The 27774-nt window shown below is 42.1% G+C and overlaps 3 protein-coding genes across 5 annotated transcripts in view; all 3 read left to right on the top strand.

Moving 5' to 3' along the window:
• The first annotated feature begins 2729 nt into the window (after positions 1-2729).
• On the top strand, positions 2730-12483 carry atp6v1c1b (ATPase H+ transporting V1 subunit C1b). The gene is made up of 13 exons (XM_071522013.1): positions 2730-2868; positions 3756-3936; positions 4188-4255; positions 4553-4638; positions 4916-5010; positions 5217-5308; positions 6100-6198; positions 8011-8079; positions 9568-9660; positions 10230-10323; positions 10733-10830; positions 11140-11263; positions 11505-12483. Exons 2-13 carry the CDS (start codon positions 3805-3807, stop codon positions 11601-11603), a joined length of 1149 nt encoding a protein of 382 aa, XP_071378114.1. The 5' UTR covers positions 2730-2868; positions 3756-3804; the 3' UTR covers positions 11604-12483.
• A 564-nt stretch (positions 12484-13047) lies between these two features.
• On the top strand, positions 13048-15215 carry LOC139646091 (brain and acute leukemia cytoplasmic protein). Its single transcript, XM_071521996.1, has 3 exons — positions 13048-13174; positions 13504-13628; positions 15099-15215. Exons 1-3 carry the CDS (start codon positions 13048-13050, stop codon positions 15213-15215), a joined length of 369 nt encoding a protein of 122 aa, XP_071378097.1.
• A 2046-nt stretch (positions 15216-17261) lies between these two features.
• spire1a (spire-type actin nucleation factor 1a) overlaps positions 17262-27774 on the top strand; it is a 36911-nt gene continuing 26398 nt past the window's right edge. For all 3 annotated transcript variants that reach the window (XM_071522017.1, XM_071522018.1, XM_071522016.1), the window contains exons 1-2: positions 17262-17721; positions 21990-22021. In XM_071522017.1, the coding sequence (XP_071378118.1) occupies positions 17376-17721; positions 21990-22021 (378 nt within the window). In that variant the 5' untranslated portion in view covers positions 17262-17375. The remainder of the gene's footprint in view (positions 17722-21989; positions 22022-27774) is intronic.

Genomic DNA, 27774 nt, shown 5'->3' with positions numbered 1-27774 from the left:
AATGCACCTGTTGGTGTAATTATGACAAATGTTCACCTGCCACCCCTTGTCAACGCATGCAAACAGAAACAAGTCAGTGATAGAGACAGTATCTTGCAGCACAACAAATCCATCAACGAATCAAAATCTTTATATCCATTCCCTTGTTTAATCTCTTCAAATAGCCTATAACAGTACTGAAGTGTCACGTTTAGCCACTGATACACACCTCGCTAGACACCTGACCCTTTTAGACATTATAGGCCTATCATATTTCCAAAGTTCATCAAGCACTCCTCTGCTGTAAACAGTAAGGGTGTGACAGAAACTTTGTACCCCTGTTTGAAGACAGACAGCACATCAGTGCTTTGAGGCCAGTGAGATAAACTTTGGGCTTACTTGTTTGGCTTAGTAAAATGTTCACAGATTTGACCCAGTTTTGCATAAGTATAGTGTAATGGGCAATGTGACTGAACTTGACTGACTTGGCAGATCATTGCTCACCTTTGTTCATAAAGCCTTTAGATTATATCTGCTTTAGATATCTGGCTTTACCTTTTTTTTTTATCTTCATTACAAGTCTGTCTGAGAACCCAAAGGAACTGGCCTTAATTAAGTCAAGTGCTAACAAAAACAATCATCTTAACTGTGATAGTATGATTCTCTTCCCAGCATGGTGCTCACTGAATGAGCCATGCAGTGCTTTTGATTAAGACTTTTTTTTTTTAAATCTATGAATGAGTTCTCAGCCAGTGTTTTCATCCCTGATTTTTCTCACACGCTCTCCACGAGCTTTGAAGACATTTGTGACTGCAAGAACACAGGCCTCTGTTTGACTGTGGTTGGGACGGGTAGGGTGGAGGGTAGGGTGTCACGGGGTCAAACGCCTATAAATCTTCTAACCGGAACGATCTGAATGAATCATGGAATGAGTGGATCTTTTTTTTTTAGGGTTAGGGTTAGGGTTAGGGTTAGGGTTAGTTAATGTGTATCTTTTTTTTTTACAGCCTTGCTGAACTTGATTCTGAGCATGCCCCTGCACGGGTTTTTAAAGGAGCCTGTTACTCTGGACTTATAATCAGAGAATAAACATGTTTGCCACAGTGGAAGATTATGGCATGGAATTGATATCACAGACTTTCAAGACACAACCTAAATGCCTCAGTGTCTCAGAAATAGTAGCAGACATGTTGACTCTCACTGTGTTCCTGCCAGTGTCTCATGGAATGCAGCAGATTATTAAGATTTAAGAGCTTACTGGATATTTTGTTGTTTGTTGTTTGTTGTCAATGAGCCTTTGTCACATTCACTTGCAAACACCACTCAACTGGATGAGAAGAAATAATAATTAAAAAAAAAAAATCTATTTCATTCAGCGTGGTGGTCAGGAGTTCAGTAGGCTGCACCACTGAATGACTGGCAGGAGAATGTGTTGTTCCAGCTTAGAAACCCTCCTGTAGCCACTCGGTCGTATGACTTGTCTTTCTGTGGCTTGATCTGTGGCAGTTTATCTGTATTTAATTGTCTAGCCATTCTGGCCCTTATCTTTGTTTTATGACAGTCACATCATGTTCACAAACAATGTGGCCTAGAAAATGCTGGCTTGTAGACAGTGAGGAAAGGCCTATGCTAACACTTCCTTTGAGCACACGACCCTGAGAGTTTGAAGGCTGGAGGCTGGCTTGCCTTCTTTACTATGTTTAGAAACCAAGTGACTGGCTGAAATGTGCAGTTTATGGCTGTTCAGTTATTCCAATGGCCCTGAGGTGCCAGACAGACCAGGAATAGTTTATCAAAGTGGACTGGAAATGTGCATTTTCTGAAAAATAATGACATAATGACCTTTTGTAACTAGATTAAAAAGACTAAAAGATTAAATAGAAGGCACAGTGTTCGGTGACTGGTTTATACCGGGTCTATGGTTATTACACACTCAGATATGAGGAATGTTGACATTTGGACACTGTGCAGGTAGGGATAGAGGTACAGGTACAAAATGTAATCATGTAACATCAGCTGGCTACCATGTTTATTTATCTAGTCTACTGGAATGGTAGGTCCAACAGAGGGAAATGGGAGTAGTATTAATCTTCTTTGGTCTATTTGTTTGATTTTTATCATAGTTTAGTAAATCTGAGAGACCTTTATTGTCTGTAGCCTAGGCAGAAAGGAAGTGTGCGTAGTTTGAAATTCAGTCTTGCATTTAATATTAGATTAATGCACATGAATTACACGTGAATGAATTGAGGGATTGCACACAGTTGAATTAGTGAGCACTAAAATGCAAAGGCTGTTTTATTGACGTTGATTCACTTTCATCTAAAGACACTTCTGACAGATCCAGGTATATTACTGAGTGATGTAGTAGGTGCACCTTGCCACAAGAGGTCGGTATTAAGAGGCACTGGCTTGCTGACAGGTCTCAAAACAAACACTCATGTTGCCTCCAGGTGCAGTCGGGATTATTGGAATTACTAATAGAGCGCAAATGAACGACACAATAAAGTCGTAAAGGCTACTGGGAAATAGTCAGAAGTTTCAGGGATGCGTGACGTTTAGTATACGGAGAGCATGTAAGACAACAACTGAATATTTCCACCCAAAAGCAGCTGAATACCCCAAAAGCATGGAAGTATAGTCAATCCGTCGTAATTTTGACTTGGTGTTTCGGAAACAGGAGCTTGCGAGGAGCACTTAAACGCAGCACAGTGCGCAGCAGTTTTTGCGCATACGCACAACTTCTCCCCCTGGTCAGCTGACTTTGAGTGTGATGCTGTTGAAGGACCTCTGAGTCGAAAACCTCCTATTATCTGAGCGATGCATCGGCAGTTGTGACTATTTTACTGCATTACACCGTGTGGTCCAACACCGAAGCCAGTGAACGCGTCGGTAAGTGTGAAAATACTCGGGTTTCGATGTCGTGACAGCGTTGGACTGCCATGCTAGCAAGCTTATGTCAGCAGGCTAATGCTTACTGTAGCTAGATATGAGCCTGGCATATTGTGCTGTGTATCAGTGATTTGTATTGGATGGGAATCTACAAAATAACCTAACGAGCATATTCTTAGCCATGGGTTTGGTGGGTAACATACAGGATCGTGTGCATCACGTCTTCAACAACACAGAAACATGATCACATGACAGTCAATCAGCAGATAGGGAGGCTTATCTGTCTCTCCTCACTACTTCAGTCAGTAATGATACAATCAACCAACTTGAGAGTGTGCTGTATGTAGTGAACAGCTTGTGACCATTGGTGTACGTGAGGAAGTCCTGCCATGGCTCAGAATCAGAATAGAGCCCAAAAAGAGGAAGAAGGGGCTTCATAATGTGACACTGATTCACAATTATACTTCTCTCTTTATCTTTTATCTCTGTCACAATGTGTAGCCTACATGTTTGAGATGCGTAATTAGGGGTTCACTGATGGGAGCTATATCAAAATGCAAAATTGGACCATGTTATATTTTTCAAGGGGCTTTTACCCCCGAAATTCACTCAGAATTGTAGATATGCTTTTAACTGGTCATAATTCATATTCTTCTTTTGCTTAAGAACTATATCAGTTACCCACCATTTGATTTGTCTAGATAATAGTAATAATAATAATATACTTTATTGATTCCTGAAGGTAAACTTCTCTTTTTGCCTGCCCCCTTCACAGCGAGGTCAGGGTCTTGCTCAAAGACACTAAAGTAGGGTGGATGCTTGCTGTCACTATGTAAAAATATAGGTACCAATAATAATAATGTCCTTCTCGCCTTCCCTTATCCCAGTGACTCCCCTGTATCAGAGGCCCGGTGGACGACCTTCCTGCCTGCAGCCATGACAGAATTCTGGTTGATCTCCGCCCCGGGGGAGAAGACGTGCCAGCAGACCTGGGACAAGATGATGATGGCCACCACGCGCACCAACAACCTCTCCACCAACAACAAGTTCAACATCCCCGACCTCAAGGTGAAGAGTCGGCACCATCTGTTAGTGTTGTTGTCAAATTCTCACACTCGGCTTTCTCTCTGCTCCCCTGTGGTGCAGGTTTACACTACTGCAATCCCTCCTGCATGTGCCACAGATGCATCATCTGTAGCTAAAACCACTTTGGGGGATGCATTAGTGGACACCACAGGGAGGATTAGGGAGCTCAAGTAGTTTAATAACACTGTGCAGTTTTTGTTTTTTTTTAATGTTTTGTTTTCTGTCCCCAACAGGTGGGAACGCTCGATGTCTTAGTGGGTCTGTCAGATGAGCTGGCTAAACTCGACACTTTTGTGGAAAGGTAAACTTTGTTGCTATAACCAAGTTCAAGCATGTATTTGTACCTATTATTTTATACTTGAAATAGTTTGTTTAGATTGATAGTTTTTGTGAAAAGGCTGTATTGTGAGGAAGCAGTTCTGTTTTTGTTAGGTCTTAGGAAGAATCTGGTCAAAGTCAAAAAAGAGACTCTGAAGCTCAGTTTTATGACAAATGTCTGTCACATTCCAGTACCTCAACCTACTGTGTGTCTTTCTTGTCTTTCTGTCCCCTCTGTTGGTCTTCAACCCCGCTCCTCATCCTCTGTTGGGCCGGCCAGTGTGGTGAAGAAGGTTGCCCAGTACATGGCCGATGTCCTGGAGGACAGCCGAGACAAAGTCCAGGAGAACCTGCTGGCCAACGGAGGTAATCATCATCAACAACTTATGCTCAGGCACTCACTGGCTTGATTGGTTCACAGGAGTATACGTATATCAAAACCGGGTTTGGTGAATTGAAGGAGGTGGTAGCAGGCTAAAATAGCATAGATTTGATTTCTTTGATTAGACATCTCTTCACAGCCAGAAGTGAAAGGCTGCTGTGTATTCAGTTGCACAAGCGTTATGGGATTCAAGGCCTACGCAACTGGAGGTGATCAGTTAATCAATGTTGATGACCTTTGTCTGGTTTCTACTCTTCCCAGTTGACCTGGTCACCTATGTCACCAGATTCCAGTGGGACATGGCTAAGTATCCCATCAAGCAGTCACTGAAAAACATCTCAGAGATCGTCTCCAAGGTACTCTATAATGTAATGTAGATGATATGGACGTGGCACTGTGTTCTAGATTTTACCTTGATGTATCACCCATCTCTGCATCTCCATTCACCCATACTTCCAGTGATGTTTGTAGATGGTACAGAAGTGCATTTGCATATGTTTGAGCAGGAAATGCCCCACAGTCTGCAGCCTGTAGCACTCACCCTGTCCCTCTTGGTTTGTAGCAAGTGACTCAGATCGACAATGATTTGAAAGCCAGAGCTTCAGCCTACAACAACCTGAAGGGGAACCTGCAAAACCTGGAGAGGAAGAACGCGTGAGTAATGCCATTAGTTATCTGTTCTTAAACATAGATTATTCCAAATACTTCATATTGTTTTGCAGTCACTGTAATCACTGTACACACTGTCCACTGACTTACTGTATATAGCCAACATGCTTTGATGACTCAGAACTGTTATCTAAAGCCCTTTGTAGTCTGAACAGTCTTTTCTTTTGTCTTTGATCATTTACTTATCCTTTAGCAAATTCTGTTATTGTACAGCAGAATATTTTTAATCTGAACCCCTCAAGCATGGACATTATTCAAAATATCAAAAAATAGGAAAAGGCATTATTATTATAGTTAATTTAAACTAAGATCAAAACTAGGTTTTAATAAACATTTTAACACTGATCTTGTCAACTTGTAAAACTAACTTTAAATTTGTTGAGGATGTATTGAAAATTAATGTAAATAAAGAGTGCACTTTGCACCGTATATTTAGAGCATCTGTAACAAAAAAGAAAAGAAAAGATATTTTTTATGCCTTTGTGGGAAAGACTCTTTCCTAACATTCATCAGTGTGCAGATTCTTCAAGACCTATTCATTTCACATTTTTCAAAACATGAAACACGTGTTCATGTGAGCTCTAAATGGTGCCACTTGAGACTGAAACGCTTTTCATCACATATATCCATAAACAAATTCCAACATGCACAATTAAGACTTTGCCTCTTTGAATGTTTCATGTATTACCTGTCCATTTAACCGCTCAGTTTGGAATTCAGCAGTTTTTGGATAAAGAAGTTATATGAGGATCTGAACAGTATGTGTTGTCCTGTAGGGGGAGCCTGCTGACCAGGAGTCTGGCTGACATAGTGAAGAAAGAGGATTTCGTGCTGGACTCAGAATACCTGATTACCATGCTGGTGGTCGTCCCAAAGTAAGTACATCACCATTTGCAAGACCTTAATATAAAGTGAGGTGGAATTCCTAAAGTAGGCTTTTTTTCCCACATATCCCAATTTGAATAACTTTCCTCCCTGACCACAGCGTCATAAAAACAGTCTGTAAAACCTGTCATGGAGTTTTATTTAGTAATTTCTTTGGTCATTTATTGTTCAAATTAATTCTTCATTTAAAGGCCCAATGTATCCCAAAGTTTCCCCTATCATTGGGTGTGGGTCACCGTGCGTTAAGGAGCTGCTAACCCTTTTTTTTTTTTTTAACAACTTTATTTACATTTTCACAATACAAAATATAAAAGTTGGAATATGGTTACATGTACATACTGACTTATCACCCCCACCCCACTCTAACATAAACACACCCCCCCACCCACATCCTCCCATCCAGAGTCACACAAACAACCAAGGAGAAAAATAAATAAATAAATAAATAAAATGTTACCAGCCTCGTCCTTTACATTTTTAGTACGTAAATTAACCAGTTTACATATATGACAGCTACAGATTGTTCAGTCAAAGGATAGAGTTTCAAAATAACTAATAAAAGGAGACCAGGTTTCATCAAACTTTTGGTGTGATCCACCTACAGTATATCTGACCTTCTCTAATTTCAACATTGACATCACCTCCTGAATCCACTGCATAAAGGGTGGCGGCTTTTTTGCCTTCCAATTAAACAAAATAAGTCGATGGGCCAGCTAGAGGCAAATGCAATTGCATTTCTTTGGTGACCAAGGAGGCCCCCCTCTGACTGGACTATCCCAAAAATGGCAGTAAGGGGGTTAGGATTCAGTGTTGTATTGCACAGAGATGAAAAACATTCAAAGATTGAGGACCAGAAGCTGCTTAGAGATTGGCAGGACCAGAACATATGCCCTAGAGAGACCGGGGTATGATGGCACCTAGGACATTCTGGGCGGACAGATGGATAGATTTTGGACAATTTATCATTGGAAAAATGCAGGCGATGAAATATTTTAAATTGTATCAGATTGAGTCTTACACAGAAAGATGAAGAGTGAATCTGTGAAATAATGGAGTCCCACAGTTCATCTGAGATTTCCTCTCCTACGTCTGATTCCCAAGCAGCCTTTGTGTTGTCCCATGTAGGGGAATATATATTCTGTATCACATTGTACACTTTGGAAATGAGTCCCTTGTTGTATGGATTAAGATTAAGAATGTGGTGTGTCGGGTCTTTCTGGGGGGGATTGGGGTAGGACGAAAAATGTTTGGAGGCGAAGCTGCGAGCCTGAAAGTATTGAAAATAGTGACTATTTGGAATTTTATGGTCTTGACACAGAGAACTGAATGATCTGAATGAATTATCATCAAATAAATCAATGAAGAAGACCAATCCACATCTATGCCAGGCCTTAAATGCCAAGTCTAATTGTGAAGGTGGAAAGAGATGATTGAATGTTAACGGAGAGAAGCCAATTGTTTGTGTGAAACCAAAATGTTTTCTAAATTGGGTCCAGATCTTAACTGAGTTTAGCACCAGGAGCTGCTGACCCTAAAAAGACTTTATTCGTTTCAATGGAGAGTTTTAGTGTCACATGATGGTCTAAATGCTGCTTCAGAGGCTTTTCCACCCTGATAAGAATGCAATTCTGGGAGAAACACTGAGTATTTCTTTGGTATGAAAAAGGTCAAATTTAAAGACATTGAAGTAGTGGTTAACGGCGACTTTGGTCTGAAAATATCAGTATCAATAGAACCCTAGTTCAGACAAAATGTTAATATGGAAATACACTGTTGTCATCTTTCTCATGCACGCTCACCAGGACAAACTATGCTGACTGGCAGAAGACATATGAAACCCTGTCAGAAATGGTTGTGCCACGCTCCACTAAGTAAGTATTAACTAACTAGTAGATTCAGCACTGTCACACAACATCCGGTTGTTTATTTAGCGATCAACCAATGGGGAAGAATATTTTGCTCAGTGATTCATTAGCAGTGTTCAGTCAAACAGTGTGCAACATACAGATAGATAATAAACATTTCTACCTTACCCGTTCAATGCATTGTTGTGAATGCAGCCCAGTTTGAAGTGTTGTCTTTTTTACCATAGACGGAAGCTCACATCTCTTTGAATCACAACAATGTCTGAGTCTTATTTTCTAGAAAATCTCTTAGACACGACAACTTGCAATGGCCTTGGCTGCTCCCATTGTCAGCCCTCTGTCCTGTACACTTGGTATATATCGTTTTGCCTGACTCTGAATAGAATAGGAAACATCATATGGTTGACCTGTTAAAAGCAAATGACTCTGATTAGAATAGAAAACATTATATGGTTGACCTGTAGAAAGCAATTGACCTTTTGCCAATGCGGCAAGATGATATGCAGACATCATGTTCAGGCTCTTGGATGGACAAGGCACAGTGTGGTGCGGTAACCTAGCAACCTGTATTGCCAGACTGGATATGGAGCACTATCTGCTGATGTGATCTGGAAAAACGGCACATCCGATGTGTAGAAAAATATGGACAGAGAAGACTTTTCTTTGGCTGAGATGTGACTGTGGTCTCAATCATTCTTCTTATTCCAAGCTCTGCTTTGATAACAGGTAGCAGATAACCTCTCCTGGGCAGATTGAGGACTTTGATCATGCAGACTTAATTTTAAATTGTAGCTCTGATGCTTACTAAGGTGTTGATTTATTATAGTATCGCACTAGTTAATTAGGTGGGCTTGTGTTTTGAAATGCTGCAACACAAGAAATATAACTCAGACAACATTTTGAGCCTAACTCTTTGCAGTTTAATGTTCTTTGTGGTGTTGTTCTAAAGGTGTCAGTATACTTGTGACAAAGTTGAACTTGCGTGAAATGGCAACGCAGTCGAACACAGCTCCACATACAAATTTGTGTATGCCCGCTGTGGCTTTGTGCTGTTCATTTATCTACACTCCACAACATTCAAGGAATAGTTCACCCAAAACTGTCATTATCTACGCACTCGCATGTCAGTTGAAATACTGGAGACCATTTATTTAGAGTTCCAAAAAGGGCCATAAAGAAAATGACCATAAAGTTACTTCAAACAGCATAATCCAAGTGTTCTGAAGCCAAACAATTGCACTGTGGGTCCAAAAGTCCAATATTTACTTCATTATCTGCTGGATCTTCTGAGCTTGTTCTGCACCGCACCGCACCAACCATCACCATAGCAGCAAGCAGATGTTGCCTTCAAATGCTGTTGCTCTTTGTTTTTTCTGCAAATGTGTCCTTTTCTCTGTAAGAACCTGGCGAAATTAGTTTCCGCAGCCAATATACCATGGGTGTTACTCTGGGCTGCAGCTCTCCTGCTAACATCATCCTGTGTCTGCTCCCCAGCCTGCTGTTTGAAGACCACGACAGCGGCCTGTTCAGTGTCACTCTCTTCAGGAAGGCCATTGACGACTTCAAACACAAGGCCAGGGAAAACAAGTAAACTATTCCATTTCAACTGCATCTCTCGCTTACCTGCAACAATTCAAGCTATTCTATTTAATAGTTTTGAATTGGAGATTGTTCCTGACCACATCGCTGAATCTAGTCGGCCACAGATAAATAGCAGTCCTGAACACAGGATTCAAGGACCTCTTTACAAACTCAACCACTGCTTTGTTTTGGCCTAAAAATAGACAGCCAGTCTATTATAAACATGATTTTGTTGGCACTTGACAGTCTCTCCAATTAGCACAATGCAGTGTGTGTGTGTGTGTGTGTGTGTGTGTGTGTGTGTGTGTGTGTGTGTGTGTGTGTGTGTGTGTGTGTGTGTGTGTGTGTGTGTGTGTGTGTGTGTGTGTGTGTGTGTGTGTGTGTGTGTGTGTGTGTGTGTGTGTGTGTGTGTGTGTGTGTGTGTGTGTGTGTGTGTGTGTGTGTGTGTGTGTGTGTGTGTGTGTGTGTGTGTGTGTGTGTGTGTGTGTGTGTGTGTGTGTGTGTGTGGAGGAGGCATGCATCTCTGTGTTAAATCACAGCTGATTGCCAGCTCTCTCCCATTTGTCCTGACCTAGGTTTACTGTGCGCGATTTCCAGTACAATGAGGAAGAGATGAAGGCAGACAAAGAGGAGATGACGCGGTTGTCCACTGACAAGAAGAAACAGTTTGTACGGCTGCCTTTTTCTCCACCAACAACATAACCGGCCAAATAAAGCAACAATTTCATGCAGCAGGCTGTGTACAGAAGGGGTTTTCAGACTTTTTTATGCCAAGGACCCCCAGCTGCATAGCTATTTGGCCGCAGACTGGACCAGATTGTGTGTGTATTTCTTTGTCGTTTTAGATTTGATTTGAGACAGTAAGACAGGCCTGTAGCTTGTAACTGTCTTGAATAATAGTTGAAAGAACAACAAATGTTCAGCAAAACTAACACTTTGCTTAATGAATTAATATATTTTAAAAATGGGACTGCATTTTTAGAACGATATAGCTTCACTGTATGCTATTTTTGCAAGTTGAGTGGTATGTTATCTTTATTGAAAACTGCCTATTTTAATGCTGTTACTGTCTACATAGGGGCCCTTGGTACGATGGCTGAAAGTGAATTTCAGCGAGGCCTTCATCGCATGGATCCACATAAAAGCCCTGCGTGTGTTTGTGGAGTCGGTGTTGAGGTGAGGAATGTAAAGACATGGGAGCTTACATGAGTAACAACCTAAACCAGTAACATTATAAACTGGGGTGATATACTGTAAGAAGAGAAAGAACTAAGAAAAATATGAAAGATGGTGGAAGAATTAAAAAAAGGAGAAATATGGTTGCAAGCAGCTAACAGTTACAAGTAATTCACATCAAACATTATAACCAACAACTATCAGATAGCAAAGTTATGATTCCATCTACTTGTACATCCACCACATCCATTGTTTCATGTTCTAACTTGTGCTGTGGATTGGCATTGACGGTCTTCCTGTATTTCATAGATATGGCCTGCCAGTCAACTTCCAGGCCATGCTTCTGCAGCCCAACAAGAAGAACATGAAGAAGCTGAGAGAGGTGCTGTACGACCTGTACAAACACCTGGACAGCAGCGCTGCCATCATTGACGTGAGTCTCCTCACACACTCTCATTTCTCAGTCCCACTTACTATTTTACATTTTGGGATTCTTCACTATACTTTGTAGTGTCTAAATGTTTTTTTTTCTCCATTCTGCTCTATTGCTTTGCTGTGTTTCTCTCCTGTATAGTGTCTGTGTTAGTTGTTCTGGCATGTTGTGTGATGGCTTTATCATTTTTCCTGACACATCTGGACATTGTTTTATTTATATAATTCCTTTTCACTCCCAGGCCTCCATGGACATCCCAGGACTGAACTTGAGCCAGCAGGAGTACTACCCCTATGTTTACTACAAGATCGACTGCAACCTGCTGGACTTCAAAGTCTAGATGCGCTGCCTTCGTCACCGTTGTCATCATCATCATCATCATCATCATCCTGAAAACCTTGCTGTTACTGCGATAGTGTTGCGGTGTGACATGCTGAACCACAAGTTTTAATTTATTCACTCTTCTTCTTTTCTCACCTTTTTGTTTTCCTCATTCTCCCAGTCTTTCTCTCTTTCCTGCTCATGCTCCTGGTACATTCCCGGGTCCATATTCAATGAGCTATTAGGAATAGGAGTCCTGATTGGCGATTACTAGTCGGGTCACATAGCGGCATAAATTCAAGAGGTAAACTGGGCTCCAGTCATAACTCCTATTCGAAGATGCTTGATAAATGTGGACCCCGAGCTTCTTCTCAGTCTCAGTCTCTCTTCCTCTTTTTCCCATTTTCCACCCACTGACAGGGTGGACATTCCCTTTGGCAACAAAGAACATGGTAAATACTGCAGTGTATATTGTTGTTTTTTCCCCTTTATATATTTACTGTCTTAAAAGTAACAAGGAAGGTACATATCTGGGGAAAATGGAAAATACAAAGTATGTTAAATATAGTATTTATTTTAAGACTCTGAAATCAGTTGATAGAAATGGTTTGTTTTTGTTTATTTTTTTGAAGGTGCTGTGTTTTTAGCTCCATGTGAGGAATGTCTATGTAGAAGTAGATACAGTATGTGACCAATGTTGTTATGTTTTCCCCACCCAAGCTATCAACATGTGAAATAATATTGAGACAGACAGGCCATTTTATCAAGAAGCAATATGTTTGTTGATTGTATGCTCCCATGATTTCTGTATATTACAATGTTTACTGTGCGAATACTGTATTGTCACTATAATATAATTGAAATTTGAACCAAATATCTAAAATAAACGTGTATATGTAAAAGACACCTAACCTCGGTTTACCCTTTTTAGTCTGATATCAATGATGTGATATTCATAGTAATTATCAAACTTCTGTAAGTTGTATGAAGATGGGGATAGGGAATGCTTTTCTGAACATATAAATGATTTTTGTTTATATTGGTGGATGTTTGCCTTATGATGATCACCGTCTAGAGTTGATAGATATCTGGTTTACCTTCATTTTTATTTGTAATTACCTCTACATACCGCATAAACAATTGTTAGACAGGATGCATTTTTAATTTTCCCCGCTTCGGATGACGCAGGCAGCCACGGTGTATAATTCATGCTTGACAGCTGCTGTCTGTGTGGAGAGGAGCGCATCATCACCATCACCACCACCACCACCACCACCATCATCATCATCATCGTCGTCGTCTCCGGTGCGTCGGATGGAAACGGCCACACCGAGCGGCTGCAACCGAGATCCGCGCGATGCTGCTGCGGCAGTGGGCCAAGCAGTGAGGAAGCCCCCGAGAAAACCCGGTTTATCCCGCGTGTCGGTACCGTCGGTAACACTTGCCGTGGATGATATTTTCCGATGGGTTGCGGAGGGAGTCGGGCGGACGCGATCATCGAGCCGAGGTATCATGAAAGCTGGACCAGGGAGACGGAATCGACGTGGCTCACGAATACCGACGTAGAGACTCCTCTCCCTGGAATAAACGGTAAGAGCTGGTTTGGTTTTTTGTTAAATGCAAGATGAGCAGATCCACCCTGCTGAATGAAGAAGTCTGTAAGCAATAGGCCGACTCTGCATGTCTTTTAGACACGAATAATGATTACAACATGTGTAGGGTTGACTGGATAAATGAATCAGAATATGAACACCTAGCTGTCAAAACTCTCACACCTCACTGATATCTTTCCCCTTTGACCTAAGCTTCATGCATCGTCATATTGACTTCTTTTGCCTGAAGCCAAGTGAAGAATCTGCTTATATGAAGCAGTGAGCCTGCTAACAGCATGCCTCTCCTCCTGATGTTTGCACCCGCAGGTAAAGGTCTGGAGGGCGGTCTGAAGGAGAAGAGGATGGTGAACACAGGAACCCAGTGCGGGAAGCAGGCCCTCACCACCACCGGCTCCAACCACCAGAGGAGACCCAGACGCTCCTTCAATGATGTAGGTCTCACTGGTCTGGTCTGGTAGCACAGGTACTGGGAGTCCCTCAGTGTGTAGCTTCCCCCCCCTGCTGTGCGTGCATTCATCTCTAACCAACACCGCTCACTCAACATGACGGACAGGGTATGAGACCCCAGGTGGCTAATATAGACATAATGACTTAATTGTCCTGTCACACCCCTTTTCATATGCAGTCCTAAAGTCCTTTTTCTGAAAATATTTTAAAGAAAGTTTTGGCTATGTTACTGTAACAATGAAAAACAATAAACATCAAATTCGAATTCTATAAAATCTAGATGCTTTATATACACACACAGAAAAATAAAGGTGCTGAAAATGCTCTTTTTCAGAGTGATGTCATAGAAGAACCATTTCTGGTTCTACAAAGAACCTTTCTGACTCAGGTTCTTTAAAGAACCATTTCTGCACTCATTTGCTTAGACACCTGCATTGTGTTTTTGTTTATCTGCCCTTGTATAGCCTCATTGGCAATTGCACAATTGAGGGGTTTGGTTATTTTCCACATTTATGCCATCAACCACCATCCAATAACTAAGAATTAAGAACAAAACGCTACATGGACACACGCCCTTAACAAACCATATATGATTCTTTGGGATATTAAAAGGTTCTTGAAAGGTTCTTTGTGGAACCAGAAGTGTTCTTCTATGGCATCACTCCGAAGAACCATTCTCGGTTCCAGTTGTGCCTTTATTTTTCTGTGCGTGGCTAGTACAGGCGTAGTGACTTAATTGTCCTTTCGCACCCCTTTTTCATACGCAGTGTTCAAAAAAGGCATTCCACCTTTAATGTTCTGTTTTGAAAGAAAATGTTGGCCATGTTCCTGTAACAATATAATAACAAACAAACTGAGGATTATGAATTGTGTAAAAAAAAAAAAAACTAGATGCTTAATATAGATACTGGAACATGACTTTAAACCACCTCAGGCATTACAGTTTGATTGCCTTGTCTGAGAGCTAAGTGAACTCATGAAGAATGAAAGCAAGTCCGGACTCTGTTATCTACTCCCAGAGTGTAAATTAATGAATGCCTAAAGCAATGAATAGCAGTATGCTTGAAACGTCACCTGTAGTACAGGTGCTAATGCATTCACACACTGTGGGAGCAGATAACAGTGTGCAGACTCTCCTTTATTCTCCATGTATTGGATTCAGTCTGGCACCTGTTGTTGAGGATTGGGATGTGTGTGTTTTTGTCCTTTTCAAAACTCATGATAGAATTGAAAAAAAATTGAAAACATGAAAATCAATTCCACTTACACATAAAATCATATTTTCAGTGACTCAAAAACGAGCACTACTAAGTTTTATTTATTTAACCTTCCACTTATGAACAACAATGCCTCAGTGACTCAGGGCTCAGTCGGCTGTCTTCGCCCACACACTCTCTGTCCAGTGTGGTGACATTTAAATGACGTGACATTCAAAATCGTACATCTTTTTACAGCAAACTACTCGTGAATCCAAAAGGAGAGCATCAAAGGAGGCCAGCGCTTTGTCTAAGGATGCACAGCCCGTCAGCGGTGGAGAAACCGAACCTGCGAAAGTGTGTGACGAAAGATGAAGAAAACCTGAGACTCAGTGGAGAGGAAGAAGAAGAAGAAGAAGAAGATGGCCAGTGCAGCGAGCAGTTCACCAGAAGAGGAGGGCGATGGTTTACAGAGTAGTGTGGATGATGTGTGCTTGTGTGACTCTGTAAGATCTTGGCTATCTTTCTCAGCGATTTCTAACATAAGCACTTGCATATGTTTCCATCCAAAGATCTTTGGGATGCTGCATCTTTGTTGTGCCATTGCAAATGCATGTGTGAAGGAGGGAGTGGTTTGCAAACGCTGTTCACACACTCTCCACCATGCTTTTCTCCCATGCTTATGGTGCCGGTCAGGGAATGTGTGCGTTGTATTCAGTGAACCATAAGAAAACAAGAACAGACCATCTCCTTCGCACATGATGCTCTCACTCTGCACATCAAATGTTTTCTGTGTGCGGCCTTACTCAAGAATTCGCTTCAATTCTGTGTGCAAGAGTACGCCTTTTCCTTTGAACGACTGATACAGTGAGTGAGAAACCAATGATGATGCTGTTTAACCTCAGTGAATGCTGTAAAAACATTACGTTTAGATGAACCCGAAGTGCTGTTCAGAAATCGAGGTGTAGAGGTTTGAAGCTCGAAGGCTGAGGACTATTTTTTACTTTGGCCTTCGCAAGGTAACGAAACAAACACACCCGCATGTGCCTATGACTCGTCTTGTTTTAATCTGCCCCTGTGTTCACTTTGACAGAGTTTCTTAAGTGCTCTTGAGCTCCCTCACGTTTTCTCTTGTGTTCTTTGATGTTACATTGTATTATTTGCCCTACTGTGTTGTAATGATGTGTCATATGTGTGGCTTATATTGATTTGCATGTATAAATCAATCTCAAATTTGTTGATTTTCCATCCCAGCATTGATGACAATTCACTGTCATTGTCCAAACATAGGCTATAGCAACAAGATGTTCAAAGTACAATATTTTGCCCTTCAAATGTACACGAACATAGAAAAATGTAAAGAAGTGAGATATTTTTGTGGAAGCCATACTCAGGATGGGTAGCCAGGGTACTAGGATGGTTTGAATGAGGAGGTTTTTGTCCAGCAGGTGGCGTTCACAACCAGCCTAGATCTTCAGTCAAGAGTTCATACACAAGATTGCTATTGATTGCAAATTTGACTACAACGACCACTTAAAAGAAAGCCATTCATTTAATGGAGGAAGCTGAGCTTTGCTTGAGACTAATCAATAGGCAATCTACTGGTTATATCTTTTAAGTAAATTTAAAGTCTGACTTTTAAAACCCCCCAGCTCACGGCAACAGCTGCTTGTCAAGGGGAGGAGTGATTGTTTTTTATGATTGTGTGAGAGGATACCTGTGAAATGTGTACAGGACGACTTTGGTGACTGAAAATAAAAGTTAAATACACAGGTTAAATCGTTTGTCAACCACGATTGTTTTTCCTTTGTTTCTTTGTATTTAATTGTTGTCAGTTCCTTAAGTTGTGATAACCCAGAGAAAATGTGACGTGCGCAATCATTTTTCTTTAGCTATAGATAGGCTATAGCAGAAGTCAATAAACCCATAGACCAATAGCTTGCCTTTGTCATTTTTCATTACCTCGTGTATTTCTTTCTATACCACATATCCTTATAGACTTGCTTAATAAAGACGTGTAGAAATATGGCTATAATTCTCTGGCCCAGGACACGATATCATTATAATCAGTGATTGTAATCAATTGTATAATTTTTTTTTTCTCCTTGAAAGACCATTCTTTCTCTTTAATAGCACTAGCTACTGCTTCTACTACTATTGCTACTACTTCTACTGCTACTACTACTACTAATAATAATTATTCTTTTATTTTATAGTGTGAATAGCATAAATGCGTTTATCAGGTTCCAGAAAGCTCGATATCATACTATACAGTATACTATACTATTTTACAGTTGATGGAGAGTCCTTGTGCTTAAAACCGGCGGGCACTGAGACCACGCGGAACGCCCTGTTCGCTAGCTGCCGTTCATACAATCTTCAACCGCTGGTGCTGCGACCACTAGCTAGATAGAAAACAGCTGATTGAGACCTAGCGTGGCCAACGGCTGCGTCTGTGTAGCCGGGCTAGTTTGAAACGTTTGTTGATTTCTTCCCTTCGCGCTTTGTTTCAACTTGTGTGCTTATGATGTGAGAATGGCCAAGCGACCAGGGACTGACGACGGGATGTTGATTTCGCCGACCATTCTCCGGGATTTCGCCGTCGGTTTGAACGCCGGGGACGTCAACATGGATTGTATCGATGGAGTCGAGGAGCTTTCCTTGGAAGAAATCCTCACCTTGTACAGCCAGCCGATTAATGAGGAACAAGCATGGGCGGTTTGCTATCAGTGCTGTAGGACTTTGGCTCGGAAACATCGGAGGAGAAACTCCAAGTCTGCCGGTGCTTCAGTTGTCGACCATCCGAGGAGAATTGAAGGACCCGGGGATGTCAGGATCCGGAGAGACGGGACTGTCAAATTGCACTGTCAAGACAGCACAGGTAGCTAACGTTAAACAAACCAAGTGCGAAGTGTTGGAATTTACTCGAACATTTACTCGGGCGTTTCGTTTGAATAACTGCGCAGTTGAATGACAAAGACTGCTGTCTTTACTGGCTGCCAACACGATGCATTTTCCTTCACGTCACTCAGGGCAAGAGAATGGAGCATCCCAACACAGTGGCCATATTGTGGCTCTGTCTGCCTCCAGCCATGTGGTGAATGTGTTTACAGACGTGGTGATGCAGTTATTAATAATTTCTCACATTAGGCTACCGCAGTGCTGCTGTGAATTAAAAGGACTAGGCGAGCTGCTTTATCAATTTTTAATAACTAGATAGGCTATTTGTCGATATTTGTGTTCATGGGTGTATCATTGCATTATTCAAAAGGGTGGTTGAACAACGTTGGCAGGTCTTGTGCAGAATGGCTGCTGGGGTGTTTGTGTTTGAAGTGCTGTACTGTACAGCGGTCAGTTAGCCACTGTAAACAACGGACCATGTGATTTATTCAAACTGCAGAGCACCTTGCGTCCAGGAAAAAAATATCACTGTGAGCCAACATCAATGATACAGTGAAACAAAGTAGCGAAAAGCCAACGGATGATTCACAGTGCTGCAAACTGCCCCAGTATGTATGCGAGAGGTAACGTTTAGTGTGAAAAGGCCTACTGCTGCAACACACCTTTTGAATGTTGCCCACGTCCTAGGCTTAGTTCAAGATAGGTGCTTGGTGGGCTACATACATCTAAAGGACATTTATTTTTTAACATAAAGAAACTACATTTGACTCTCGTTTAAACCTATAGGAATGCCAAGTTGTATTTGGATAAATAGAAATTATTACAATTAACATCCATTCATAATCATGAATGCATCCCTCTTGTACATCCTTACACATGGGGATACATACAGTAAACTGATTATACCAGTGCTTCTGAATCCCAGTCCTGGGAGTTGAGCCCTGCTGGTGATTCAAGCCATCTAATCAGGCACTGATTTACACCTGGGATTCAAGGTGAATGCAATTAACTACCTATAGACTACCTATAGAAAACCAGTAGTAGGCTTCTCTGGGTCCCCAGGACCAGGATTTAAGGCCACTGGACTATTCATAGTATTCCCATGATGTCACATGTATTTCCTACCAATATGGCACTTTATAATTCACACAGCTCATTGGCTGTGTTTGTCATTTGATTGTAATCACCTGTGAATTTATTACAGTCGCCTGTTGTTTTCCTACCAACATGGCCCTGTGGTGATGTAACAGAATACTATGAGTAGCCTAATACATTATGGAAGTTGAACACCATAATGTAGCCTGTTATTTAAAACACAAACTCTATTCAAGATGGCCTCCAGCAAGGCTTGATCCAGTAGGCAAATTCACCTGTGTGTTAGTGAGATTTACTGAATGTCTCAACTCCGTATACCCTGTCACTTTTTAGCCTCACACAAATCTAGCATGCCATTAATATCTGAGTCACAAAGGCAGGCAGAGGGAAAGGAGGCAAGGGCGTCAACACGGCATCAATGCAGCCTCAGGCGCTGGGGTTGATTATGTCCTCCAAGCCCTGCTGGCAGTTTATTAGCTACCTTCCTTCTCATCTTCCCCTCCCCTTTTTATTCCATCCTTCCTCCTCAATTATCCCATCAGTCCAGTTCTCCTTCATCTCAGTAATGTTTAAGCAGCCAGTAATGTTTGTTGTGTATGGAAAATAAGCCCTGAGAATAAACAGCATCAGTCAGTGCTGAACATCTTTGCACTACCAAAAATAGAACAAACGTGATGATTAGATGCACAGAATTTAGAGGCCTGACTGCAGATGAGTTTGGAGATTAGGAGCCTCCCTTGCTGCTCATCTGGCCAGTGGCCAAGGTATTTTGGGACGGCTCGGCCCAGTCCTGATTCTCATTAGGCCGGGAGATGAGAAAGACGTGAGATCTATTAAGCAGATAGCCACCCATCTATAGCTCCCAGTAGCTCAGGGGCAAGTTCAACAGGTTACTACCCTAGCATAAAGTCAAAGCTTATGTAACCTATGACAAGCTAGTGAGTCAGTGTCAAGGTGACATGATTTGACAGCCAAGTGCTGGCCAGAACCCAGACACCCACTATTTAGCCCTATGACCTGTCTGACCAGTGTCACTCCTCCACTGTGATCCCACAAGGATGTTGTCTAGAGTCATATCGGCCTATCAACCGATCACAGCAAATGAGGAAATGTTTACCTTTGTGATCTAGATCAAAGGGAATCGGACTAATAAGCAGCACAGACTCCGAGCCAAGTGTTATTTTGGGCTTCGCTGATGCAAAATGCACGCAGCTCCTGCTGCAGTCAGATCAATTCACATGGAGAACGGGGGGAAATATGTTCACTCCCACTCAGCGCTTTGAGAAGGGCCAAGCCTGATGCTGCATCAAGATGAGACATTTGTTTACCCAGTAAAGATTCCCAATGATTCATACACAGGGTACAGTTTATTTTTAGTTGTTTCAGTAAAAGCAATATATGTATTTGGGCAGTATTTATACTTTTGATATGGTTAATTATCACATTGACTGGGTTTCAATAAGGACGTAAAGTCAGTTTATTTGAAGCATCCTCTTCTAGATTTGTTTGTTAGAATGGAGGCCAATGTTGGGTAAAAGATAAAATGTTGAAAATTTAATAAGGTTAAAAGCGTTACACTGTCCAACTGGGTCCCACTCTCTGTAATGTCCTTTTACAAGAACAAAGGTTGACATTTTCCTTGGACAGGCTAGTCAGGGTGACACTGTGCACTGCTCCAAATATGCCCAGTGTGATTTACTGACCCTGTAGGAGAGACAAGCGCCCTGGCCAAACCACCTCTCTGGCTGGGCGAACAGAGGACGTAGTGTTCCCAAGATGAGCGTTGGTGGATTGGTGTTTATTTTTTCCCCCTTTTGCCAGCTACAAGTCGTAGTGACCTGCACAGAACTGAGCAACACTATGACAGAAGTATTTTCAGTGGTGGTATCCTTAAGCTCTGAGTGGAAATATTAAGTTGTTATTGATAATATGCAGCTGCAGTTGCCTAACAGGTGTGGGAGTGGCCCCATTTGATTGGAAATTGAGAGATTTTAAAATTATAAGAACTTTCAATTAGGCTACTTCCTCAATTGATGGCTCTGAAACTGAAATGACGCTTGTACTATGAGCCTTCAGAGAGATGGCACATCTGGCCAAGGGTCTCATATGTGTAAGATAGCCTCATTTTACACTCTGGACTGGCATCAAAGTCCTATGGTCTATCGCACTGTCTGTACTTTCACCCCTGACGCTACTGTTGTCTTGAGGAAGTGGAGAAGTCCACTCAGAAGGCCATGTCATTTTGCTATGTTAATCATATCATAACTCAATATGCACACAGGCACAACTGTCTAGATGTAGGACATGTGCTTATCCTGTGTTCAAATCACTATCTGCTAGAACCACATCATCAATTAACAATTTCAATCTTTTATAGTCCAATAGGGGAAAGGGAAAGTACAGTTTTCCATCCATTTAGATTATTGTAATCAGTTATATTGTTAGAAAAGATTTATAGTCTACCAAACTAAAAATCAATGGGCCACATTCAACCTCATATGCCATGATTTATGAATAGGCCAAGATCAAGGTCGAGGTATCAGTTCCTTTATTTTGACTTTTCATTTAGAGAGGGGTTCCCATGGAAACGGAGAGGGGGAGATGGTTAGATGGCAGTCTCCCAGTATGAATGAACAGTCCAATTACCGTGGCCGACCCCCAACGGCAAGTTTTGACACCTCAATTTGCCTCAGGCTGTATGCAGTCGCTCACTGCAGAGGAAAACATGCTCATTTATTCACAGGACATGCAGCCCCCTCTAAAGAACTGTAGTCAGCTCTAGTAGTGTCAGTGATTCCCCACTCACTCCCTCCTGCTCAGCTCCTCCTATATGGCCACCTGCAGTCTCCCTTCACCCCCCTCCTCCCTCTCCAAGTTTAATATTTCATGCTTGCTAACACTGTGTGAGGTTATCCCTGAGGCTGGGAGGAGGGATATGTGTGTGTGTGTGTGTTTTCTCTCTATGAATCTATTCATGTGAAGCTGTTGCGTAGCTGTACATGTTCATAAATGATTCACAGTGTATGCATGCATGCCTTGTTGATTGTTTCTTACTAATACCAAATGCATGCATGACCAATAGGCATTTACATCTGTAACATGCTCATGAATGTCTAAGTATGAATAACGCTCCTCTCTGTTTTGTCATTACAGATAAATTTAGATCGGCCCACACGTCATTAGAGGTGAGTTCACAGGAGTGCTTGTCTCTCTTCAGTCATTCCAGCTTCACAGTTTCATTAAATGAGTTGTCTGGCGCTGGTAGTTGTGTGGCACTGGTTGAGCGGGTTTGATGTTTAGCCGTGACCCAGTAGTTTTAATCCCTTAGGGAGAGAACTGATATCATTTTCATGTGTTTGTCTGTGCTTTTTTTCAACTTGAATGTTCATGGTAATTCAATTATCTGAGCTTTTTTTTCCCCCTCTATAGCTGATATGCATGTTTGCTGCACTTAAAACACTAGAACTTTTTTAACACAGGGAAAACCATTTCAGAATCTTTTTCTACTGCGTTGCCAACCATTGACATCATTAGCAAGCATTTACACCAGAAGTATGTTGGAGTGACAGTTCTATTGCAATACTGTTGATGTTGGCCTTGAGAGAAGCATTTCCAGTACACTCAGTACTTTTCAGTCATACCAATGTAAGAAGACAATCAATGCAGATGAATAATGGTGGTGATTTCTTGTATATACAGCAGCCCATTGTCTCTCTCCCAGAAATTGATGGAACTGTACCAATGCTCAACGTGCCACATCAGTAGAGCTGAAATCTACATGTAAATATGGCACAGCTCAGCAGGCACAGATGGACGTGCCTGCATGGATTTTGCTCCTCCCGTGTGCACACAGACGCACACACAGATGCTTACTTCTTGGCAACAATACAACGTGATCACAGCATTCAAGCGTCTTGTCCAACATAAAATGCACTTTCACTAGTACAGATACTCGCACACATGAACATGACATCCTTTCAAGTGCTTTTTCCCAGAGATTAAGCCCTGGCCTGCCATGTACTATACATGAGTGAGTGGGAGTGTGTTCTGTACAAATTGCTCTCTACATTTTGTTCTGTACTTAACGTGTTTGCTCCACTCTCATGCTGAAGAGCACTTACACAAGAATATGTCTTTGTTCTTGTTGTCGTCTTATTATTCATAAATGCCTTATTCTTCCTTATTATATACTCAAACACGTCTGTAGCTGACGGTCTTGACAATGTTAAGGGCAGCAGCATCAAAACCACGTGAAGCAGACATGTGTCCAGTGTCTGTTTGGTCTAGCAAGGTACTCATGCTGTTAGGACCAGTCTCTCTCAAAGGTTCACTCTGTGTACATACACTAATTACACAGAGAGCACTCTGTCAACGCTGAACAGTCCGGTTGTGTTTACACCCATCATCCCTCCTTCTGTTAGTCTTGTAGTTCATGTGATCACGGGTATGCATGTGTGTTTTGCATGACTGAATTGGAATTTAGAATTCCTCTACCTCAGCTGACATGCAGTCATAGCCAAATATCCAACACGGATGTGATCCCATGACCGAACTGTGGCCAGTCGGCCTGACTCTGGCTGCCACTAAAGCGCACGAAGAGATGATGGGTGAAAACGATAAGCTTGGGTCTAATCTTCCATCCACTTTTAAATCAAGCTACCTTCACTAGCTGATATTGGATTGCTCCTTGCATAATGAGCTTTCCCTCTACTGTGTTTCTCCTGAGTGGGCAGTTTAACATCCCCCAAATAATTTATTGCATTTGGTGACAGTATAGTAAAGAGAGAGGAAAGGGAGGTGAGAGAGGTACATAGCATGACAAACCCGTCGCCTATATGTGGCATGTGTGGCAGCCACAAAATGGGTGAGCCTTGAGCACACCCCCTGTTTTTTTGGTCATTATTTTCTTATGTTCAGAGCTGAAGCCTAGATATAATCGGCTGTCACCTCTGTGTGCTGCTCTGTGACCGGCGATGGCGTGTTTGTTCCAAATCTTCCAAGTTTGGCTATTATCCTGTTTGTTTGTTTGTTAGCTCCTGAGTGTCATTTGGTGTTTTCATGCTACAAAACAAATTGCCTCTTTTAGGACATTAAAGTTACCTAATGTAATCTTAGGTTCCGAGGCGGCTGTGAATTTAGCATCAACTGGAACAGCAAATTTCACTTTGGGCTTCACCGTGTTCCAGTTGCATCCAAATCAGTTAAACAGATTAATTCAGCACACACACAGCCATCATCACACATACACAGTAGTCCCTGCTCTAATTGATTATGCCCAACAATCCATCTCACACTTGGTCACACTTTGGCCATAGTCCTGTAGCCCCCGTGTTTTGGCTGTGTGTCCGTCCCTCTGTCTCAGTCCCTGGTGTGAGTGAGTCAGCCAACTATCCAGCCAGCCAGCCAGCCAGCCAGCCAGCCAGCGTCTCCCTGTTATAACCTCCTCCGGTTCTTTGCACTTGAGCCTTTTGGAGCTAATCATCAGCTTGTGTAGAGTTGACCCACTTTCCCTATCTCACTCAGCCCCCCAATGGAGCCCATGTTGACTAGCAATAGGAAAAATAATGGCCAACTGGATAATGATCTGTGTTGTTTACATTATGCCTGGTCATGACTCAGGTTTGCTATCGTGATGCCGTATTGTCATGTTGGCAGTTGGTAGTGAATATTTCCTACAGGAGAATTTGTTGAGTCTGTGTGAGACCTGCTCGTGCTGTGGGTGGGGAACAGACATGCAGGCTTAACCCAGTTAGTCTCCAGTTGAGGATTAAGGTGAGATTAGTTGTAGTATCCTATTAGGGGTTTCCTAGATTTGCCAGGTCTGGTCAGGTCCCTGTGGCTCACTTTTGGGGCAAAACAATTAGTTTGCATACATCATATAGCACGCAAACCCTAAGATTTGGAAACAATCCCAGTAGTTTGGGTTTCAGACTTGAATGATGGAGTCAGTCACTTACACGCATGCTAGTAGTCTGTTAATAGGCCTATTTTGCGCTTATCCAAATCATGCGTGATTTCCAAATGAGTGAATGATATGCAAATGATATGGAGTAACCTGAAGCAGAGTAACCAAACTCCTAACCAAATCCTGTTGAACTTCAAAGTGTTTGTTTTTATGGATTCATGTCAGAGCATGACTACTTGTTGCTGGGAAAATTATGTAGTAAGCGTCAGAACATAGTCACTGAACTGAAAGTGAATGTACCCTAACTCTTGTAGTATTTGGCTTAGTATTTGGCTGTTTGGCTCAGATTGGGTAGACTTGTGTTTTCTACAGTGGTATTCTTGCATGTAGTTAGTGTACAGTAGTGGCTCCCATGCTGCAGCTGGGTGAACAGAGGCCGCATGTGTCTGCATGTGAGGCTCCTGTGTTTTGTGTGTGTGTGTGTGTGTGTGTGTGTGTGTGTGTGTATAGGGGGAGGCTGAGTGTCTCCCTCCCCCATACCCCAGTCCCTGCAGGCCATGGGCTCTGTCTCTACAAAGACTGGTTCTCACTCTTCTCAGCTCTGATGTCAGACTGCACATTTAAAGAGAGAGACAGACAGAGAGAGAGAGAGAGGGAGAGATATTTAACACAGTTTTTTGGGTGAAATTAAAGGCTTTTGTGCATCAACTCTAACATGCTTAGAATTGTTTTTGGGTCAGTTGTCTGCATGCTTATTTGTGGATGCACTCTCTGAGTTCAGGGACAGTCAGCTGGAGTGGTTGAGTGCCACCCAATTTGCCCCCCATGTGCCTGACCTGTATCAGCGACCTTGTTGTGCTACATCCTGCCTTTATTCTAATCAATCAAATGATTTTGAATAAAGGCACTGGTGTCAGACAGCTCTGTCAGCTCGTATTGCAGTCCCCAAGGTAAAATCTCTGCCTATACTGGGATATTCACAGGAAGCCACAAATTCAATTTTATCGAGTAGCATTAACTATTCAAGTCAGTGCATTCTATTTCTGACCACCACTGGAGAATCTATTGGTGTAGTCAGTCTGAGAGATGAATTGAGTTTTTCCCTCCGTCAGTTAAGTTTATGAAGTCATCAGATCTTTTGCCAGAGACCTTTTCCATTAGCTAGCTAATGGGCACAGACAAAATCAAAGTCCTTGGCCTGGCACTTGGAATGAGACAAATATTTTTGTGTGAATGAGCCAGTTTTTTTGTTTACTCCACTGTCATACAGGCTGTCTATCAGATTTGAGTGCTGTTTAGAATCACCGTAGGGGTTTGACAGCGTTTTAGGCCAAACTCAGCAGGAGGAACCTTCCATTAGCGGTTTCTGGGACAGTGTGGGGACTACTCTGAGTTGTTGTGCTACTGATGAATGATGGCTGGCGTGAAAGAAACTAGACTCAATAGTTTTGTGTCATTTTTTGGGGAGGATGTTTTGGGGACATACCTGCTGGGTGCACCACCTCCTGCTGCTAAGCTAAAAGAAATGGAGCCCTCAACTTGCAAAACATGGTTTCTCATTCAATATGTGTTCTCAGCGTTTGAGAGGCAGCCTATTTTTATTTTGACTTTTGTCAGGATAGATTCTTGTATTATGACAAGTTCCTGTGCCGCCTCTAAAAGAGTTTTCTTAGTCTTACCCTCCATCCATCCAGCCTTTACCCTTGTGTCATACTGACAACTAGAAATGATGACACAGAATGGCAGTGGTGGGAGGCTGTCAGTGAATGAACATTGAGTTAGACAGGCCAGTGCAGTCTTGACAGTTTTTGACCAGGAGATAAGGTGGAAAAGCAGCATGTTGTTTTGTTCCAGTACGGTGCGACAACTACGATGGAGATGCTGCAGACTGGAGGAGGCTGAGCATCCCCTGCTGCAGTGGAAGGCCTTTAGATTTAGCGCTGGTTATGTAACTGTGTTGTGAAGGCTTTGCTCTACTGCTGCAGCAATTGCTGAAGGCTGCGTCTCTGACTGGTCTGTCAACTCAGAAAGCCACATTGTTGAGTTGAGACACAATTGCAAATGCAACGAGTGTGACCACAGTTGCCCTCCTCCAAAAATGATGTCAGGCCAGCTACTAGTCTGCATGAATGTTGTTTTGCATTAGCCAGTGCTAATGGTTTTTATATTTTCTAATATAATGGAATGGCAAGGCTAAAACAGGTTTGAATGTTTGTATTCTACAATTGGAGCTCATATTGATTGCAGTGAGACGTTCAGTACAGCTTCCCATGTAGTCATTCCCTGCCTAAGATTTCCTTTTTTGTTTAATCCCCAGGAGCTACAAAAATGCAGATCAGAATGTCTGTCTGCTTCAAGATATTTCATCAGTAATGTCCTAGATAATGATCTTATACATGGACTTAAGCTCGACCACTGATATATAAATGGGCAATTTCTGTGGAAATTGGAGTAATGGTATCTTGCTGTCTTGATCTATATGCTGCAGGATTCGGCAGCACCTTGGCTTAAATTCCCTCCCTGTGTGTGTGTATGCGTGGAAGTGCACCACAGCCACTAACACAAACAACTCATTCCTCTCCCATCTACATACTGGTTAATGCACTGATGCTTTCATCATCATGCTAGCTCCTCAAGTGATACAACTGTACTGCACAGCTCAGAATGTCTATATATCCAATTGTCAATCCAAAGGATCATGATGATTTTGTCTATTGTACTTTCACTTTCCACTTTGAAGTACAGTAAACTGGCAGCTTATCAGAACATTTTCAAATACTCCATGACACAGAAAATGTCAGTGTTACAAGAAAAGCAATTTTTTTTTCATTTTCTGCAGTGTTATGGGAAACAAGTCAACTACTATACTCACCAAAACAGTAGCGTACAGCCTTGGGCCCGAGGCCACATGAGTCGTAGGCTCAGCAGTGACAGCATTTGTACCAAAGAGTGACCCAACTGGCTGGCTCTCCTCTCTAAGCTGTTTGGCCTGGGAGGAGACCAGGACAGGACAGGTTTGATTGTAGGGCTTTT

Source organism: Centroberyx affinis, unplaced genomic scaffold (genome assembly GCF_046629955.1).
Source record: "Centroberyx affinis isolate AG114_WGS23_722 - 3 ecotype Tasmania unplaced genomic scaffold, CSIRO-AGI_Caff_v1 ptg000949l_1, whole genome shotgun sequence".
In the NCBI taxonomy this organism is placed as follows: Eukaryota; Metazoa; Chordata; class Actinopteri; order Beryciformes; family Berycidae; genus Centroberyx; species Centroberyx affinis.
This window is presented reverse-complemented; position numbering and strand designations above follow the sequence as displayed.